Below are 20,931 nucleotides of genomic sequence, written 5' to 3'. Positions count from 1 at the left end.
CTGTTTCTTTTTGACAGGAAAACTGGGATCAATAATGTTATTAATGGCAGCAGCAGCTTCCCCAGGTATGGGCACAACATTCTGACAAAACACAGAAGTCTTCCCCGTTCCCTCTCACAAGACAGAGAAGAGTGTATTTCTCTTGCCCACTGAGAGACTCCAATAGCTTCAACAGACATGGCTATCCCCTGATCCATACTGACTCTAGGTACTACACTTGAGGGCTCCAGGGTAAAACAGACTGTTCCAAGGTCATGACAAAACTGGTGCCTCTTTCCCAGGTAAAGCAAACAGCAAATGCTGGTAAAAAAAAAAAAAAAAAAGTTATGTACTTACAATAACGTACTATCTGTGCTGTCCATTTTCATTCTTCCTCAACTGTTAGATCTGTTGGGCTAAGATCTGACCCTCGGATCCAACTCAGCCGTTACTTTACCTCATAGCCAACAAAAAGTTCTCAAGCTCCTCCCCTTATCCATAATGCACCTACCCCTAACATACCCCAAATCACATTTGCTTGTTTACCTAAAGTGGGAAGTACTAATATAATATTCCTGACAGACGAAACCATACCTGGAGCTCAACATGAGGGACAGTGGTGTTCCTTATAAGCACTCATTCTTCCAGAAAACAGCTGTGAAAATGGTTGGGGGTTGGTGAGCGGGAAGTTGAGGAAGAATAAAAACTGATAACACAGATGGAACGTTATGGTAAGTACATAACTTTTTTATGTGATGTCAATTTCCACTCTATCCTCAACTGTTGGGACAGAGTCCTCAGCTACCTAAATTTCCATGTGGACTCTAAGGAAGCATATTCCTGATCACAGCTGAGCCACAAGCTACCCTTCACCTCAAGATCAGATCCAGTTTGCAATGAGTAATAAAAACTGTGAAGAAGGGAGATACCGACAGCCCAACTACCTGAAATTTTGTAAATAATTCTACTATGTCATTTGTGCATATCAACATGATTCATATAAGATACTTGTGTTACAAATGTATTAGAACTATATGCCATGTGTGTGTGTGTGTATATATATATATATATATATATATATATATATATATATATATATATTTATATCAAACTGCTGGTATAGATGTGTGTGTTGAAAAGGTTTTTGCAAAGTGCTTGAAATGTATCCACAGTGTGCCCTACTGGAAAAGACAGAAATGTACATACACTACTGTAACTGTTTAAATGCAAATTTTTAACAGTGGAAACTGGAACACAGGAGTTTAACTTCAGTCCAGCAAAACCTCAGAAAAATAGCTAAAATTAAATTTCTTTATAAGCTACACAATAAAAGATGATATCTTTCAGTTTCAGTGCAGCAAGGAGACACAATGTATGCTCTAGGGAACTTCCTGTATTGTCTTGGAAGTGTTTTATTGTTTTCTGACTTCCCGCACCTGCCAAAGATCTGATGAAAAGCCCTTGTCTATGCATTTTTACAGGTAGATGCTAAATGCTACCAGCTGCCATCAGTGGTTGTTTTGGGCCTGGGGACTAGAAGTAAGACGACAAGAAATGACGTCATTCTGCAAGCTAGCCCAGCAGTAATATTTGAGATATTAATTTGTGAGGTCTCTTAAAGAGACACAGCATTCTGTATTCTGTTTTTGACCTGACAACAACTAGAAGATCCATTCACCACATCTGCCTTGCTCTGATGATGTTACTGGGGAACAGTATAATTCTGTTAGTTATAGTCATGAATATAGCAAACCTTAATTTAGATATTTTTCTTTATTTATTTGAGCCTGTCCTGCAATGTTGTTTTAAATATTTCCTGTGATTTTGAACTCTGATGTCACTGTAAATATATATTCAGTATTGTCTTGCTCTTTTATTTATTTTTAAAAATATATTTAAACCTTTCATTGTGTATGATCTTTGTAAGACATATGTGTGCTTTGAGAGTCTTTGCATATTTATTTTGTAACACTGTGTAGACCACTCCTAATAGCCTTGTTCTTAGTCAAACTACCATTTGTGTTAATAGTAACATTACACAGTAAGATTGGACATCTTTTGTTAAGGGCCTTAAAGTAGCTGATAAGGAGCTGGCTGATGGCAGTCCTAACTACCTTATAGTCTGGGAAAAAGGTGACATAGCTAGTAAACCTGTGCCAGCCTTTCCCAGGTCTGTGTGTATGTCAAACCTCAGAATGTGCGTGTCAACTACTTGGGCAGGGACACGAAGCACTGGTTGGGCAGAGCGAGTGCTGGAGGTCTTTGCTTGACCATTCAGCTGAGATCTCAGCTCTGTAGCTGTGCCAGTGGGGAGTCTTACTGGGGATCTGGAGAAGGAGGGAGAAACCATCCTCGGACTAACTGTGGTCTCTGTGTGCTCTTAAGGGAAATTGCACTTGATGCACAGAGCTACAGCTGGTAATACTGTGTGTGTTTACCTTGTCATCCTACTAGTGTACGTCCTCCACTGGTGTCAGTGGCGAGGGCTGATGGTCCTTGATTACTGGTCCAGTGGTGGGTCATCATAAAAGGTATGAGGACTGGCCCATGTTGCAGCGTCACATATGTCATCCATGGAAGCCCTAGACAGAAACACTGAAGAAGCTGCCGTGGACCTAGCTCAATAGGGTCTTCAAGGTTTTGGTAAGGATTAACCCAATTTGTTGTAGACAAATGATATGCAGTCCATCAGCCATCTGGCAAAAGTTACCTTTGCAACTGATATGCCCAATTTAGAATCTGCAATGGACACAAAAAATTGATCTGTCTTCCTAATTTCTTTTGTTCTAAATAAATAAAAGCACAATTGTCTGCGACATCCAATGAATGCAAAATATATTCACCTTTGTTTGCAAATTTAGGAAAGAAGACCGGCAGATAAATGGACTGGTTGATATTGTATTCTGACGGCACCTTAGGAAGGAAACAAGGGTTGCTATGTAATGTTATTCTATCTCTATGAAAAATCAAGTAGGGAGGTTCAGATGACAATGTTTGGAGTTCTGAAATTCTTCTAGCAGGGGTAATGGCAACTAGAAATAGTTTTCCAGGTGAGGAATTTAAGATCACATTTTGCTGCTGGTTCAATCATGGAATGAATTAAGGCCTGCAGTACCAAATCTAAATCCGTGGTGAAGTAGAAACTTTATAGGGAGGTTTCAACAGGAGAGTGCCTCTCAAAAAAGCCTTACAAAGCTTAGATAAAGCCAAGGAAGAATTCTCAAATCCAATATTAAAATTAAAGCTTGCTGTTAACTGAACTCTATTTGTTGAGGAGTCAGCTCCCTCATTAAAAATCATTGCCAAAAATTCAGGAACACTTTGTATAGGAGTTGAGAAGGGGTCAATCCGATTCTGATACACCCAAAAACAAACCTTTTCCATTTGCTTCTGTAAGGTTTCCTTGTAAAAGCCTTATGGGAAGAAAAAAGTATATGATGGACTGGGGAAGAGAGCATTGGTTGTCTGGCTATTATAGGAATTGGAGAAACCATGCTGTTAGCTTGAGAGTTGAGATATCCAGATGGGTCATGCCTCTCGGGTGAGACAGAAGGTCTGGAATTGGATCTAGAATCCAAGGTGAGCAAAGGAGATAAGGCCAAAGGAAGGGGAACGAAATGTGCTGAGGCCAGTAAGGTGCAATAAGGATGTCTCTGCTCTTCAGCCGGGCAGCTTTCTGCAGAAATTTGGGTATTAGGGGAGTTGGGGGTAGGCATAGAGGAAACCAGAGCCAATCATGGAGTAGTCCATCCCTGGGTGATTCCCCCAGTGGGGGTATCAGGGTAAAGAAGTTGCTGCACTTGTTGTTTAGGGAAGAAGCAAAATGACTGTAGCAAGGCTGGCCCCATTGATGGAAAATCATTTCTGCCATTTTTATGTTGATAGACCATTCATGAGATAATATAATGGACCTGCACAATTTATCTACTATCAAGCTGGACCTCCCTGGAATGTGCATTGCTATCAGATTGAAGTTGGAAGAGATCTCCCATTGTCACACTGAGGGCTTCTCGACACAAGGGGTAAGACCCGGTTCTCCCTTATTTGTTGATATACTAAACTACTGACATGTTATCTGTCTGAATCACAACTATCCAGAAAGGGAGAGTCTCTTGGAATGCCTGTAATGAAGAGCACTGCTCTCATTTCCAGGACATTGGTATATATATTGGCCTCTTTGGGGGACCAAGTGCCTTAAACTGTCTTCCCCAGGAAGTACCCACCAAACATCTTATCTGGGAAGCATCCGTGTTCACTACAGCCTTCGGCTGAGCGAGAGTAAAAGGATGGCCTCATAGAACTTGATCTGATCGAAGCCACCACCAAAGGTATCTCTTGCATGCCTGAGTTATTCTTATTTGGGCTGACATGCATTGATAAAGACTTGACCATTGTGTTGTTAGCATCCACTAAAGAATTCTCATATGAAATTTTGCGAGAGGAACTGAAGTTATGCCCGCTGACACTGAACCCAAAGTTTAAAGAATCAACCGGGCTGAAATTTTGGCACTGTGAACTATTGTCCTGACATGGAATCTGATAGTTTGCACTCTTTTATTTGAGTTTCAATTTGTAAAATAATCACAATATGTACAGTCAGAGATTTGTGAAATAGTTTGCACTCTTGAGAGAGGGAGAGAAGCTGTCACTGATACCATGTTGAACACTGTTCCTATGAATTCCAGTGTCTGAGATAGTTTTAACTATGACTTGTTGTAATTTATGGTTATCCCCTGATGAGAGTAAGCCTGGAGTACCTGATCTCTCACTCTTATTAGTACATACCTGGTTGGGGTAGTAATGAGCTAGTCATTTAAGTATGGAAAGACTCGCTTAGCTCTCTATTTATTGTTTTATTAAAGTTCTTTAGTATGTTGCTGAGTTTATTTTTTTTACATTTGATATTTTATACAAATTTACGCTTTACTGTAGCTCTTATTCTATCAACGTCAGAGGGAGCCAGGAAAAAAGATGAGCCTGAGAAACCAGCTTTGGCTATAGCAGAGTTACCCACCTGTGACTCGGACAAACTGCTACTCTGCCATGGTGACAAAGGTTATTCAGTTAACTTTTACTTTTTGTGACTGGAAGAAGGATCAACAGTGGGACCAGTAGTTTGTTCCATGGTCAAGATGAAAATGATGCCTCTTTCCCAGGAAAACTAAGCAGCACAGGCAGTTAAAAATTCAAAGGTAGGATAAAATCATTTTTCCCAGTAAAACACTGTAAAAAATCACTGTAGCACAATTTTACCAGACCCAAAAAGTAATTAAAACACAGTGTCTCCACAGGGAAAAACTGTTTTTAGAATGGTTAAATCAACTTTTAAACTGTCAAACACAAAACTGAGTTTCTGTTTAAAAGTACAGCAAAATCACAAGACAGTTAATAAAAACACATTTACCTAGCTTAAAATGTGCTTTCCCACACAGTTAAGTAAATTAAAACATTAAAAATAATATGCAAAAGTTTTTTTTCCCCAAAGGGAACTTATCTGTTCAGCAAAGGTACAGCACAAGCCGACCATCGATCTTACTGGAGCACTCTCTTCACTGACAGGAAAGCTATGAAGAGCTTGGCACCCAAACCTGTCTTTTTAATCAGCTCAACTCGATCTGACTAATGGCTTGGGTGCATAGAAGGTACCCTGAAGGTTTGAAAGCTGGATACCTGTTGTATCCTATTCAGGATATAACCCATATAGTTAGGCTGCTGCAGCAATAATCATTCAAACATCTATTGTTATGGTACATTTATGTGCACAACTCTACTTTGTTGTTTCATTTTTTTTTATTCACTTAACTGCCACTATTGCAGTTATATATTAGCGGAGTTACAGTCTTGCTGCTTGTGCAATGTAGTGGGATGGACATTCTATTTAGCGGATCTTTGCCCCCTTTCCATGGCTGTATATCCATGGAGTTGGGTGTAGGAGCCAGGCCGCAATATAGGTGAGCAGTATGGCTCACACTCAACAAAAAACATTGTATTAGCTGTTTTCTTATTCTTTTTGATCGAACTGCATTTCTGATAAAGGGCTGTGTGGCTTTAATAACACAAATCCTCAAAAATATATCCACACCACAAAAGGTCAAAAGAAAATTTTAATTACACAAATTGTCTCTAAATAGCAAAACACATTTTAAACACACTTCAAAGAATTTTACAGTATCTGGTAGTTTATGGGATTAAGGCCCTATGCTGGGATGATTCCTGTACTCAGTGGCACAGGGTTTGAGCACTTGCAGCTCCATTTGCCCACTGTGTGAGTATGAGCAAGTCATTTGACCAGATAGTGCTTCCAAGTCACCCCTGAAGAAGAACTCAAGTGTCCAAGTGTACTTACAAGTTTAACATATATGAAATAAAAATTAAAAAAAAAAACAAATCAAAATCCATGCACAGGAAATCCAACATTATGAATGTTCTGCATCAAGAAAAATTCCAAAACAACTCAATGAACAATACAATGTATGAAAGAAGCTAAAGTTTTCTACAAAGAGTAAAATACAAAACCTATAACTAGATTAAGAGAACTTAAGGCTTTACTCTACTTTCTGAAATAAAAGTCTAGCTTTAAAAAACACCTATGTGGTGTACAGAGATGGAGCCCCAAGTATAATTAGGATGATCCGGATTTAATTAATGGCTCAGATGCCACAGGAGCTGATGTGGAGAGGGAGAAATTATGAGAATATTCTTGGTCCTCTTTCTCTTTGGAAAAATATGGATTTATGCTCTTGGTAACGAACGTTAGGTAGTTATTAGTTATTTATTTTGATTTGTAAACAAATCAAATCAGGGAGTCCATGGAAAGAATTATCAAGGACCTGATAAATATTGACATAGGAAACCTCAAAACACTGGACTCAACCCAATTTGTCTTTGTCAAGGGCAGGTCTTGCCTACTAAATCTGGTGGATATTTTTGAAAAAGCCACTAGTCTATGAATGAGCGTAAAAGAGTGCACACTGTCTACCTTGATTTGGCCAAGGACTTCAATAGAATCCCACACTCATGTATTATAAATAAACTCACAAAACTGGGCATAAATCCTTATGTCAGCAGATGACTAGCCAACTGGTTCATGGATAGGACACGTGGTTAAAGTGGGTGAACCCAGATCCAGCAACAGGCCTGTTACTAGTGGTATGCCATAAGGCTCAGTGATGGGATGACTCCTGTTCAGAATATACTTCTCTGAAGTCAAGGCAAATGTGGAAGGCCACTGGATGACAAAATTTACCAATGACTGCAAGCTAGGGAAAATCATCAAATCCTCCAGCAATGTAGATATCCTTCAGGTGGGTCTATATCAGACAAATGATGGTTTACTATCAAAAGTCTTAAAGTTAAGTTACCGTGAAAATCCCAACCTGAAATTACTTCGCCTCCAGAACGTCGAGATGCAGCTTGCATTTGTGGTTTTGAGCATTGCTTTTTACAAACTGGCATGCACTACAGTGGGGATTAGGAAAATTACCCTTTTCCTCACTGTAGCATAATCTGGGAGTTAGAATATATAATTAGCAGGCGGTGTGGGGGGGGGGGGTGCAGGGGGGCTTGCCCCCCAGCAAAACAGTAAGACCGTGTATTCTTTATCAATAGCTTTTTTGCAGATGATGAACTGTACAGAAAATGGTGAATCTCGAGTTTTGACTTCCGAACATTACATTTTGAATAATCGGCATGACAGTTTCTCATGTTACTTTTCAGTCAGTCAATCACACAAACATAATCCTTTCATACTTTTCACATTAAACCAAAATGATTGGTGGCACAGCCATGGTCTAAAACTAAATGTGAAAACTGGATTACCATACCCTTTGGGAAGCCAAAGTCCCCTGCAAATTACAGCATTAATAGTACATCCCTAAAAGCAGAGTCAGAGGTCAGATATCTAGGTAGACAGATAGTAGCCTAAACTTTGACTGCTGTGTCCACTGTGATGAGGAAATCATTTTATGTGGCACACCTTATAAGTAAAGGTATGGCATCCAGATCCAAGGAAGTTATATTCCCACTGTACGCAGCCCTCATTAGACCAATAATCAAGTACAATGCACCATTTGGCATGTACTTGATTAGGCATTTACAACAGCTGGACCAACCACAGAGGTTCCTCACAAAGAAAATACAGGGTGTTAACAACATGTCCTATTCGGATAGACTAAAATCTCTATCCCTACTCTGTATCCTACCAACTATTAAGTGGTGACCTATCCCTAACATACAAGGCACTCACAAATCCAGTCCTGATGGTCCTGATGGAGCTGCTACACATCCTCATGACAAGCAGCATAAGTATCACCTGATCTAGGGATCTAAACCTAGTCACCGACTCAAGACAGACTGATATGTGTCACAAAGATTAGCCCTTCTTTGGAACAAGCTTCCTATTCACATTAAACAGAGCCCTTCCCTAGCCCTCTTCAAATGCAATTTGGATCAACTGTTGAAGAATCACAAATTCACACCTGGGGTAGCACCTATGTCCTTATGGACAGGAAAAATCTGTGAAATTATCAAGGCATATACACAAACTTGTGCCATCTTCTTGCCCCTAGGGGCCACATATTGGGTAAAATCGAGTTACACTGGCTAGGCTTACAAGGGCTCTTTAGCTGTTAGCCTAATCTCCTATGAATCTTCTATGAACCTAAGAAAAGCTCCAGATACAACCAGTGTAATACAACTCGTTGAGAAACATTCAAACATGAAAGAGTTATGTAGTGGGAAAACAGCTATGTAAACAAATGGAAAGTAAAATGTTCATACAGTTCATGTATACATCATTTACACCTTTTAAAGGAAATGATACTTATTTGCATTGTATACAAGTAGTGCATTTATACTGAGGGATTGTAGAGAAGAGAATGAAATTGGAACTGTATGGACACAAGGAGTACACTGGACAGTAGAATAAAGTAAAAAGTAGAGGACAGTGAATAATGAAGATGAGGGGTACGAACAAAAGGGTAAATACAGTAGTTAATAAGATTGCATTAGTTGGCAGACAGCAGGATTGAAGAAATAGATAAAGGATAGAGGATGAGAAGTATACAAAAGGTGATACAAAAGGCTGCAACGTGTGATATCAACCTCTGCAGAACTAAATCATACTATAAGAATACTCGTTTCAAAATGAGACAAGAGTGTATCTGCAGATATGATTAGCAGAGCTGCTTTATCATTTTATATAAGAACAGGACCAAACATTTTTTAGATTTTGATTAAGTTCTAAGGTTTGCTGAGATTGAATTCCAGTGTTTGCCAAAGCTACTGAGAACAGTGAGTCTACACAGCTATTTGTTGAGATGAAGGTTAAAATCTAATTTTGGTTTAGTCATCTCAGCCGCCTAGCAGGATTGTATTTTTACACTAGATTCATTAGACAAGGGCATTTCCTAGATTTAAACCGTACGCTATTGAGAATATTTATGCTGCGAGTATTAAACTGCATTGAACTGTAGTGCAAGGCAGTGGTGTGCCTTTAATTGAGACAGGAGATTGGAGGCCATACAGAAGGCACCCCCTTATAAGTTATCGGGCTGGGCTGGAGGGGGTTATATTACCTTTAAAGATGGGGATTCCTTGAAGTCTTGTGCAGTATATATGGGGAAGCTAGGTTGTAAAAAAACACTTCAGCTAGCTTCAGTATAATGGCCTGACTTGTTTTTTTCCTCTGCTCAATCAGACATTGAACCAAGGTCCTGGTAAACCTACACGCTTCCTCTGTGATGGAGAACTCAGTGAAAGGGCACAATGGGATAGCACTGCCAAGCAAATGAACTGAGAATGCAAAACACATGGAACAATCAAGGAGTCTGAACTCAGTGGCAGCTGGAAAGGAAAACAAATAGCTTTCAATGCATTCTTTGAACTGGACACTATCTTGATTACCATGATCAACTTCAAACATAACCTTTCACATTCCAAAGCCAATTACAAGTCTGAAAAAGAAATGCTTAAGAAGTCACATAGGAGAGAACTTATATATTCATAAAAGAGTTCTGGTAAAGATAGTAGAATAAAATGTCTACTTCTTATATGTGAGAAGAAAGACACATCGACTGTGAAAATACAAATGATATCATCATTATCTACAGACTAAGTCATTATCACATGTGGTTTAAGGCCAAAGAAACTTGGATGACATCTGTGACCCTTTAAGAAATGTTCAGGAAAAAAGCCAAAAAGCTTAAGAAGGGAAGTATAAGTGACCAATTCAACACAAAAGAGTTAAGGAGATAATGTTTTATTAATGTTTTCTAGCAGATGATATTAAAATGAAAATATCAATAATGTTCCAGTTAGTGTACTGCACTGCCCTGTACTCTACCTTACCAAAGAATTTTCCCAGTTTTCTTGCAATCTGTTCTTCACATCTTCCTTCTCTGTTTTCCTCTTTCTCATTAAATGACCACATTCTTCTCCTCTAAGAAAGAGTTGTTCATCTGAAGGAGCTATGAAAACAGGTACATTAAAATTTTGCAAATATCATGCCATAATTTTATAAAATCATTTGTCATCCTGAAAAATGTGGAGAATACAAGCAATCTGTAAATGGAAAATACTCGGAATATTAAGAAAACATAATTACACATAATTCAGAAGTGCAAAGCATGACAAGTATACATACATTCCAGTTAAATAATTTACATTAAATGATGTTTGTGCAAATTCATACAATACTGACTGAATAATAAGTTGAAACTAAAAAAGTAAGAAAATGAAAGCAGGGTTAGGGTATTACTAAAGAAGGTGAGGGGCTCCGCCCCCCTCCCAAACCACCTTAGTAATGAGTGCTAAACCCTAACCTTAACACTTCCCCTTCTTCCAACCCTAACCTACACCTTAACATCATTAAAAACTTCCTATAACAATGCCACTACACAAGACAGACTCAAACAAACATTCACAAACACACACAAACAATAATACATCTATCCACTAACCTAATCATTACCCTTACCCTAAAATATACAAACTTTCACACAAACAAATAAAAACCATCCTTCACTCACCCCTGACCCTAACCCTAACTTCACATACACACACACAGTCTCACCCCCCCCAACCCCACTTACCTGTATCAACATTCCACACCATCAACGCATACACTGTTTGGCCATCTTTGGATCAATGGAAGAATGAAAACCCATAAAATGGGATTGATCCTCTGTTTAGACACATTGTGTCATATAAGCAAATGAAAACAGAGTACATTTCACAGTTCCTTGACTTCCTGTTGAATCCCTTAGTCCAATGTTCCAGATTTTATCTGAAGGATTCCTGGGTATTTTTAAATGAATTGCACATGTATCAAGTGTTTGAAGATGACAAATTATTAGTTACATCTGGCACAGAGGAGCTTTATGAAAGCATTCCCCCATGTTGAAGGTATCAAACTAGTATCTCACCAAGCACACATTTATGAATAACATCAGGGTCAATACAGCATGCAGTTTATTGGAGATCATGCTGGAAAACATTTTTTTGTTTTTAAGGACATCATATTCCATCAGCAATGGAGCACAGCGATGGGGGCCAAAATGGCCCCTGCCTATGCCAATTTGATTTTAAATTCTTGAGAGATGGATATTTTGATTCATTTTAACAGTTTTGAAAAGGTGTGTTTATAGAAATACTTTACTGACAATAACTTTTTCATCTGGCAAGTGACAGAAACTGAATTACCAGAGTTTTTAACAACTGTACTGGGCAGTATTAGTCCTTAATTTGACTATTTCAGGTATGAGACCAACTGTCCATTTTTTGGATATTGAACTTTACTTTCATAAACCTAGTAGCACTTTTCTTTCTAAATTTTATAGGAATAAAACATTTTCAAATAATGACTTAGATTATAATAGTCAGCATTATGCATTCATGAAGTGAAATTTAGTTAATGGCCAACTTATTAGACTAAGCCGTATAGTTAGTGATGATGACACCTTTAAACATGAAAGTAGTTTTCTTAAAAGGTTGTTCCTTGAAAGACATTTTCCATTTGAACTACAAGATGATAAAGATCAGACCGAAAATTTTCCAAAGTTCCCACTACCTATTCCCCTGGACATCATTAGACATCAATGGTATTAGAAAAATAACTGAAAGGAATTAGTGCATTATTCAGAGAAATTTAGAACATGGTGTACTTATTAGTTTAACACTGATTGCTGATAACCATTTTAAACTTATATGTTTATATAATATCAATAAATTAGCCTCATGTCTAACAATCTGTGCTTACATTTAACTTTCAATAACTTGTCATTATTAACCATGTAAATCCATATATAATGAACATCTGTTTTGTGTAGTCTTAATATAAAATTGAATTTAGCTTTGGTTTTTAAACAAAAACACTTAAAACACTACAACATAATTTGAAATCAGGAATTAAATAGTGACCAATTATTTTTACTATTTACAAAAATTATAAAAATAGACCGGTGACTTCATGCTTTATATTGCAGTCTACTTTATTAAAAATATATAAATCTTACATGCTTTGTTCCATGTTAATGCCTTCTTCAATCTCAGCCTAATATCTAATAGTTCTCGGTTCTATATTTTAATATTTGTAGTCATATTTTTACCTGTCTTATTGATGGTGCAGCTGTGTTTTTCCATCTTCTCATTATGGCTTTCTTAGCCACTATCAACACTAAAGATAGCAACTCAGCAAAAACATCTCTATATGGAGGTTACATTATCTTCCAAGTATAAAACTTAGCATATTGTTGAATTAATTTTTGTACTGGATCAGCTCATACATTCCCAAAGTATATGCTCCCAAGCATCTCTTTCTGAACCTTCGCATCTGCAACATATTCCTCTTGTCTGCGGGAACATTTTTTTTTTCAAACCTTGTAGCAGTATAGAAATGTCTGTGCAAACATTTCCATGCAAAAATTCAAAATTTTCTCAAATTAGTTATATATTTATGGATAAGGCATATTTATCATCTGAAATATATTTGTTTAATCACTCATTCCATGCTATTTCTTTATTTTATATTGTACTAACGTCACAAATCTAACATTGCCTTACATGCTCTACTTATTACTCTTTTCTGGCTTGCCATTTCTGTTTTGGCCTCAGTTATAAAATCTATTTGTGGTTAAAAAATGTACTACCCAGTCTCCGCATTTCTTCCTCATTCCTAACATTCAACTTGTATATGCAAGATCACAATAATTCAATAACCCAAAAGTTTGCTTAGCTTCATCCCATTGTGTTATTTCATCTGCTTTTATCAACTGTTCCCAAAATATTGCCTATTTGTTCTTTTTGCTTTAAATCATCATTACATTTTCTTCAGTGGTTTTCTTATTACTATATAGAGAACAGGCTATTTTTCCAAGTCTAACTTCTTTAAAATAAAGGCTTGCTTAATAGTATTATGTATACAAGGCTGTTCATAATGCTCTTTATAGTTATTTCCCAAATCTGCCCTCAGTGCTTGCATACAATCAGGTTATTGCCTCTGGCACTATACCTGTCATGCATCCATTAGGGCAAATATTTCGAGTCCTGAATAAAATATATTAATCTAAGATGAATGGCCATATGGTATACATCTCCAGTTGTAGAAGGCCTTAAACATCATGCTCCTTTGTCAATATTATTTTTTCCAATTGCAATCTTTCACTTTTGTTATCCTTTTGTTTTATTCTTCCATATCTGATCTCTCTGCTTATACATATAAGCCTGCCCTACAAAAAGAATCAGAGGAACCAAATACCTCTTAATCACTTGTATCTTATTGTCAATATCCATAAGTAACAATTTCCATAGTCTTATCCTACTTAACATCTTTTGAGTAATTTAATCAAATTATTTTGCAATGTTTCCGCGGTGGTGCAGCGGTTGCATTGTTGCCTCACAGCAAGAGGTTCTCCCGTTCGATTCTCAGCTTGGGTTGGGAGTGCCTTCTGTGTGGAGTCTGCATGTCCTCCTCGCGGTCGAGTGGGCGTTCGAAAGACATGCGTTGAATGGGCATGCCTTCGTTGAAGGTTGGGCGTCGGGCTGGCAACTTGACACCATAAAAAACAATTGCCAATCATTAGAGGACCGGAGTTCCGCTGTGGCGACCCCTAACCGTGAAAAGCCGAAAGACAAACAACAATCAAATTATTTTGCTCAACATCCCATTTCAATCAAATTCCCAAGTATCAGGGGAAATTATGTACCATGTCATGTTCTAGTATATAATTCATTACTACAGCCTTTGTTTTTGCTTTATTTACTTTAATCTACTAATATTAGTAAACTATTTCAGTTTATCAAATACAATTGTTATGTTATGGTCAGGATTGTCAACATATATTATTATGTTGTCCACAAAAATAATTATTTTCTCATTAGCATTTCTCCATTTATATTCAAATGTATTTGATTTTCTAATTTCTCTGGCTAATGATCTAAATAGAAAGGAAAGAGTAACTGTTCACCCATGCTTAGGCCCTGTTATAAAACTAAATGCTTTAGAGAGCTCACCGCCACACATCTCTGTGACTAAGTGCCTCTGCAAATATTATATATTGATGATGCTTATGGAAATCCAAGTGCCTCAAAAGATCTCTTCATAAATTTCCAGCTCACTCTATCAAATGCTTTTTTGGCATCCAACGCTATTAGCAATAATATATTATTATTATTATCATTGTTCAGTCCATCCTTTTGAATCATACGGGTTCATGCTGTTAAATGTTCTCCCACCTGCTATAAACCCACACTAATCTAAGCCTATTGCTCTTAGCAACATCTTTCCCATTCTTTTTGTCAAAATAATTATAAAAATGTTGCAGTTGTGATTCCAAAGTGAAATGGAGCTGTATGGTGTAGAATCCAAATAACCTTTACCCTGGTTTACTGAAACTACCCCTGCTACTTCTAAAGTCAAGGGCACATCCCCACCCAGAAATACTTTGTTAACAAGTACTAACCAGCCTTTTATTTTGTCCTGCCCCTTCCTTTACACACTTACATTGAATTTTATCACTTCCAGGGATTTTCTTATTCTGGCTTCTCACTGCTTCTTTAATTTCAATTCCCTTTATTTCTGATGTTAATGTCCTCCTTTCTACATCTATTAACTGAGAAGATGTAATTGTCTAACGTATTACCATTTCCTGTACTATACAATGTACTGTAATAACAATCCATTGCATCCATACATTTTCCAGGGTCCATTTCCACCTTCCCATTCTCATAATTCTTATTTTAGTTACCATCCTTTCAATATTTTGTCGCCTCAAACATTAAGCTAACAATTTGGTTGCTCTAGGGTTATTGTCAAAAAACAGTTGATTTCAAATCACTGCTCCATGTTAATTTGTGTTTTCTAAATACTAGTGCATAGACATTCTATCTTCTTTATGTTCCAATTCATCTTTTTTGCTTATGTAAATCCCTTAGTTTTTAATGTTTTAATGCTTTCTGAAGAATGGCAAAAGTCATGTTGGAAACATGGAAACAATCCAACAGTCACAAAAAGGGAACAAAAGCTTATCTATTATTCTACTTACACATATATGTTCTCTTTCTGTTGCAAGCTAGTCATTCTTAGTCTGGTTCTACCACTTTTGTGTCACTTTATATGTTTTTGTGTAATACTATCCGAGCTGAATCTACCATAACAGTAGATATGTAAATAGGTCACTGCTGCAGTAGCTATATGGGGCATATCCTACCAAGGATCAGACATCTGGTCAACATTCAAAAGCTTTTTGTCCCATTCCATGCACACTGTACATCTGACAAAGTATAAGGACATGCTAGTATAAAACGAGACATACTGGTGCCAAGATTCACAGCTTTCACAAAAAGGGAGGGTTTGAGTCCAAATTCTGACCCATTCATGCCTAATTCTGGATACTTATGTGCAGGGAGAAAAAGTAGGCAACAGGGATAAGAGGACCCCCAACAGCCAAAGGATTAGACAGAGAGATGGATAGCGTCCAGTAGCAGACCAACAAAAGAAGCAAAAGAGAAGGCGGATGGAGGGAGAGTGTTAATATTGCAAAAATGAGCTATTCAAAATCCACTGTTATGGTAAGGTTTACTTATACAACTGTACTGTGTTTATTATTGGATCACTGTTACAGTAGCGTAAGCATTATCTGGCAATTGCCAAAGCCTACATAATTAGGCATGAATGGGTCAGAGTCCAGGTGCCCCTGGAAAAAAGTCCTAGCTAATTCTACACTTGCACTGGAGAAGGAATCAGTCTTATAATGTTTAGTGAAGGTGTGTACATAAGACAAAATTGCTGCCTCTGGAATACTTGCAGAATCCACTCTTTTCAAAAACACTCTAGAAGTAGCCGATGCTCTGGTAGAGTAAACACTGACCTTCTGAGAAAAGGACTTTCCATGGTGAGAATATTACAGTTGGTTGACATGGAATAACCATATGGAAATTGGCTGTTCCGACAGTGGTTGTCCTTTCTCCCCACCTTTAAAGGAAATGAAGAGCTGATCAAATGCCTTAAAGTCTTTTGTCCTGTCAATGCAATGTAGCGTCTGAGTTGATATTCTTTCTCATTTATTTACTTACTTATGTATTTATTTATTTATTGATGTTCAGAAAAGAACATGGAGAGACAAATGCAATGATTTAAAGTGAATTCAAAAACTACAATTAGCAAGAAGGAACGGTTGCTTTTTAAGGTTACCCTTTCCCTATGAAAGGTAAAATAAGGTTGTGTCACTATAAGAGCTTGGAACTCAGATACTCTCGTAGCCAAAGTCGGGCAATAAGTAAAACTGTTTCCCATGTTAAGAACTTTAAATCAGCTTGATGATCTAGTCAGAAGGTAAAACAGCAAGTTTTCCTATGACAAAAAGTTAAGATTGCAGAGAAGATTCACCTCTTTTCTAATTGAACAAATTCTGTAGTACCGCTTTCAAAAACTGTTTCAAATGAAATAAGTAGGAAAGGGGATCTAAGGTCAGACAAGATGAAATTTTTATTTTAATAGATGAATATGAAAGGCCAGACATGAGAACCAGAAGATCGTCAGTATTGACAGGATCCTGGTTCCTCTTGTTGCATCAACTAGTACATCTCTTTGATTTAGCTACATAAGACTTACTAGTAGCATGTTCCTTAGCCTCCTTTAATACCTGTTTCTAATCCTCATAATAAAGTGCTTCAGGGAGATCATAAATCCATCATCCATGAAGTCAGATGTAGTTTTACTAGGTTGGGGAGGATCCCAGAGTACTTGCCCTGTTTCAGTAAATCCATTCTGTTGAGAAGTATGAGGAAATTCTCATTGCCCACTTTCATAACAAAGGAAAAACAAAGTTGCCTGGACTAAAAAGAAAAAGAGTTACCAAGATTATTTCTGTATCTTTAAAAGAAGCTTGGTTATCAGAGGAAAGGGGTGAAAGGGGGAAAGGCATAAAGGAACATTCCCAACCATGGGATGGAAAAGGCTTGTGTCATCCCGGCTTTTCCCGAAGGAGTCCTGGAGGAGAACTTTTTCAACTGTCTGTTATGGACAGAGGCAAACAGATCTAGTCGGGATATTCCACACAGATGGGTAATATTCTGAAAGATCCTGGGGGTGGAACTTTCATTCATGGATGTCTCTCCTGGATCAGCACAGAGTGTTGGCCACTATGTTCCACTCTCATTTTTCAGTAATTGAGGATAATGGAGTCAGAGCTGTCTCAGCATTGTGATGAAGACGGAAGCTGTGCTGATTGGGAAAGAACAGATTATTGTTGATTATACAATGACAGCTTATTTGTATTCAAAAACAAGCACAGTGATTAATTTCTGCTTGAGCAGAGGAACCGGGCAGGGGTGTCCACTTTCCCTTTTGTTATCTGCATTATACTTAGAACCACTGGTAAAGAAAACAAGGGAATCAAAAATTCAAGGATATAACTGGTGTGGTAGTCAAGAAATGCTGGCTCTACTTGCAGATGATATTATTTTATACCTGACAAACCAGAAAGAGAAATTACAGTGTTGTGAAACATTTTGAGACAGTTTCAAATATTTTCAGAATACAAAACTAATGAAGCTAAAACAAAGGCAATAGTAGTAAATTATGTACCCACACACAAATTGGTTCAGCAATATCCTTACTTATGGGGACATGATAAAATGAAGTACTTAGGACTACGGATTAAAAATGATTCTATTGTGGCAGCTAAGGATATGTAGGAAGAGAGTAAACAAGATAATACAAAAAGCACTTAGTTTGTTCAGTGTGTTTTAATAAATGGCCTGTGTACTTTTGACAGTGTCGTGGATTTTTTCTTATTAGGTTCCAGAACATAATAAGAAAAAATCCACAACATTGTCAAGAGCACACCGGCCATTTATTAAAACACACTGAACAAACTAAGCGCTTTCACCCATAAATCTGTTGGGTTTCATCAAACCTACTTTTGCATGCAGCAGCTAGAAAAGAAGCAAGTCTGCTTGAAGAATACAAATGAGTTGCAGATAAGAAATATTTATACACCTTGATGGGCTCATTTACAGTGCCACCTTTTTGGGTAGGTTTAGGGAAGTAATAGCTAAATAAAAATGGATGCATGGCAGCATGGTTCTTATTATGGCAGCAAGTACAAATATACTGCCATGACTGCTACAGAAGTATAGCTGGGCAAGCATCACTTGGAATAGGGAAGAAAGGTTACAGGGGGGAAAAAAATCAAAAATGTAGCATTCTACCATGGGTATACTGTTGCCCCCTTTGCTGGCATCTGCAGATTTTTAAGAGCTAGGACTTACAAAGGTGTAGATCGCCACCCTATAGTTGCACTGACAGGGAAGAAATGTTACAGAAAAAAAGAGCAAAAATGTTGTACTCAGACATGCATATGCTATCACCACCTTTTGCTTGCATCTACAGAATTTTAGGAAACAGACCTTGTAGGCCAATAATCTTTATCTGCACCAACTGAACATATAATAAGACTCTTAGTGAGTCTGTCTCATTTCACTACAGCCTGTAATTTGGGCTCCACTGTTGGGAGCTGAAGACAGTTTGAGATTTAAGGTAGTAATCTTCTCAGGGTTTTAAGCACTATGTAGTTAGGGCAGTGTGTTATGCACTATTTATTTAGTGCAGTGACTTGGTGTCTCAAAACACTGCAGATTCAGTATATAACCCAAAAACAAAAATGAACATACATCAATATGGTTTAGCGTAACTGAAGTAAAGTCATAATGGCATTCCACTATTTAAAACACATCAAATAATGGTTCAACTTTTATAGAAAAATACACTTTAACTATTAATCATTCATAAATAAGGCAACAAATTACTCTCAAAAGTAATGATTTGGGCTGGCACAACAACATAAGTGAAGGTGCTTGTCATCCAATGAACAGCACTTTTATCAAGTGCTGAACAATCACAGAAAATTGAGCAAAACAACTTTCATCAACAGTGGAGTTTTTTATCCACTGTTGTGCAACCAAGGATTAGGTATACTTAAAGCTGGGGTTTGGGGGTGTCCCCCAGATGAGAGATGCAAGCAGACAGCCCCTCCCCCCGCTAAAAAGCTTACCTCTGAGGTTTGGCAAAACTTGTTTTCCTCTTTATTTTTCAATCTTTCAGCACTCGATAAAAGAACTGTCAACTGACTGACACGCATGCATCAAGTGCCTTTCACATATTACACACTGCGTCACAATATAGTAGTCAGTGATAAAGGCCACATGGTTTCTAAACCCCTTGGTCCTGTAACACATTATACAAAGATGGAAATAACAGAGACTTTCATAGCTTTGCTTGGGAGCCAGGCCAAAGGTGTTGGAAGTCAGTAGAAGCAGACAGTTTTTAGTTTTACTACAATTATTGGTTATCCATATCCAGTTTCCTATGTTTATGTCTAAGAATAGTCCAAACAAAAAAGGCTCAAGTAAATACCAGATTCCTATGTTTATGTCTAAGAATAGTCCAAACAAAAAAAGGCTTAAGTAAATACCACACTGGGCATCACTGATAACCTCTGCAGGGGTACATATGCATTCAATACCTTAAGATTTTGTGCCTTGTTTCTTAACCAGTGTTTTGATTAATAAAATGGGTAATGTATGATTTCACATTTACTGCTTTTGATATGTCATTTATTTCCCTATGCTGAACTGTACCAAATGCCTTAGTGTATGTTGCATATCTTGACCTCACCATCAGGCTTTCATCAAGTAATGATATTACCTCAGAGAATGCTACAAGATTCAAGAGACAAGGTCTCTTAACAAATCCACATGGTTCTGTACCTCAAAGAAGCACTTTACCTGTGTCATCTGGATAAGTACCAATCTGATGCGATGATTTAGCAAAGAATACTGTTCAGGTTGATGGGTCTTAAAGTATCTGGGCCTGATGTGACCCCCCCCCCCCTCCAATTAATGAACCGGTACTAATAAAGCCTTTCACCATGGATTACAGTCATGCCCATATGCTAACATTTTGTCTGACAGAGTTATTTTGGTTGTCCTTGCTTCTGTACAGGAAACCACTGTGAATGTTGACTTTTTGCAGCAGTTAAGTCTATAGCTGAGTTACTTACACTTTGACAGAAATGAAAGACATTGAACAGAAAAAAAATGCTGATACAGCTGATCGAAATTCAGCTTAACAAATGTACCAGATTTTTTTTCTTTCTGAGACTGTGGTACAGTGGGGAGCAGGAAGTTTCTCATTGTAGTCTAGTCTTGGAGTTGGTATATACAATTAGCATGGGGTGTGGGAGGTGCAGAGGGGGCAAAAAGCAATGCTTTTCTTTTTTTATTTTTCGATAGGCTGCTGTTCTACCAGTTGCCTTTCAACAGTTTACATTTTCAATGTGTAGATATACATCTCTATAGCTATATAATATTTTACGTTGTAACTACAGTACTCTGATATACGTCTCTATTTATGTTAGAGTTTATACATTTTTTTTTTACAATTTCCTTTGTTAT

The 20,931-nt window shown here is 37.5% G+C and overlaps 1 protein-coding gene across 2 annotated transcripts in view; it reads right to left on the bottom strand.

Annotated features, from left to right (window-relative positions):
- LOC122800750 (protein tilB homolog) overlaps positions 1-20,931 on the bottom strand; it is a 517,374-nt gene that overhangs the window by 204,769 nt on the left and 291,674 nt on the right. For both annotated transcript variants that reach the window (XM_044070000.1, XM_044069999.1), the window contains exon 4: positions 10,327-10,445. In XM_044070000.1, the coding sequence (XP_043925935.1) occupies positions 10,327-10,445 (119 nt within the window). The remainder of the gene's footprint in view (positions 1-10,326; positions 10,446-20,931) is intronic.

The sequence above is a fragment of the Protopterus annectens genome, chromosome 4.part1 (assembly GCF_019279795.1).
Source record: "Protopterus annectens isolate FY-2018-M chromosome 4.part1, PAN1.0, whole genome shotgun sequence".
Taxonomy (NCBI): Eukaryota; Metazoa; Chordata; order Ceratodontiformes; family Protopteridae; genus Protopterus; species Protopterus annectens.
The sequence above is the reverse complement of the archived record's forward strand: the minus strand, read 5'-3'. Positions and strand labels throughout refer to the sequence as shown.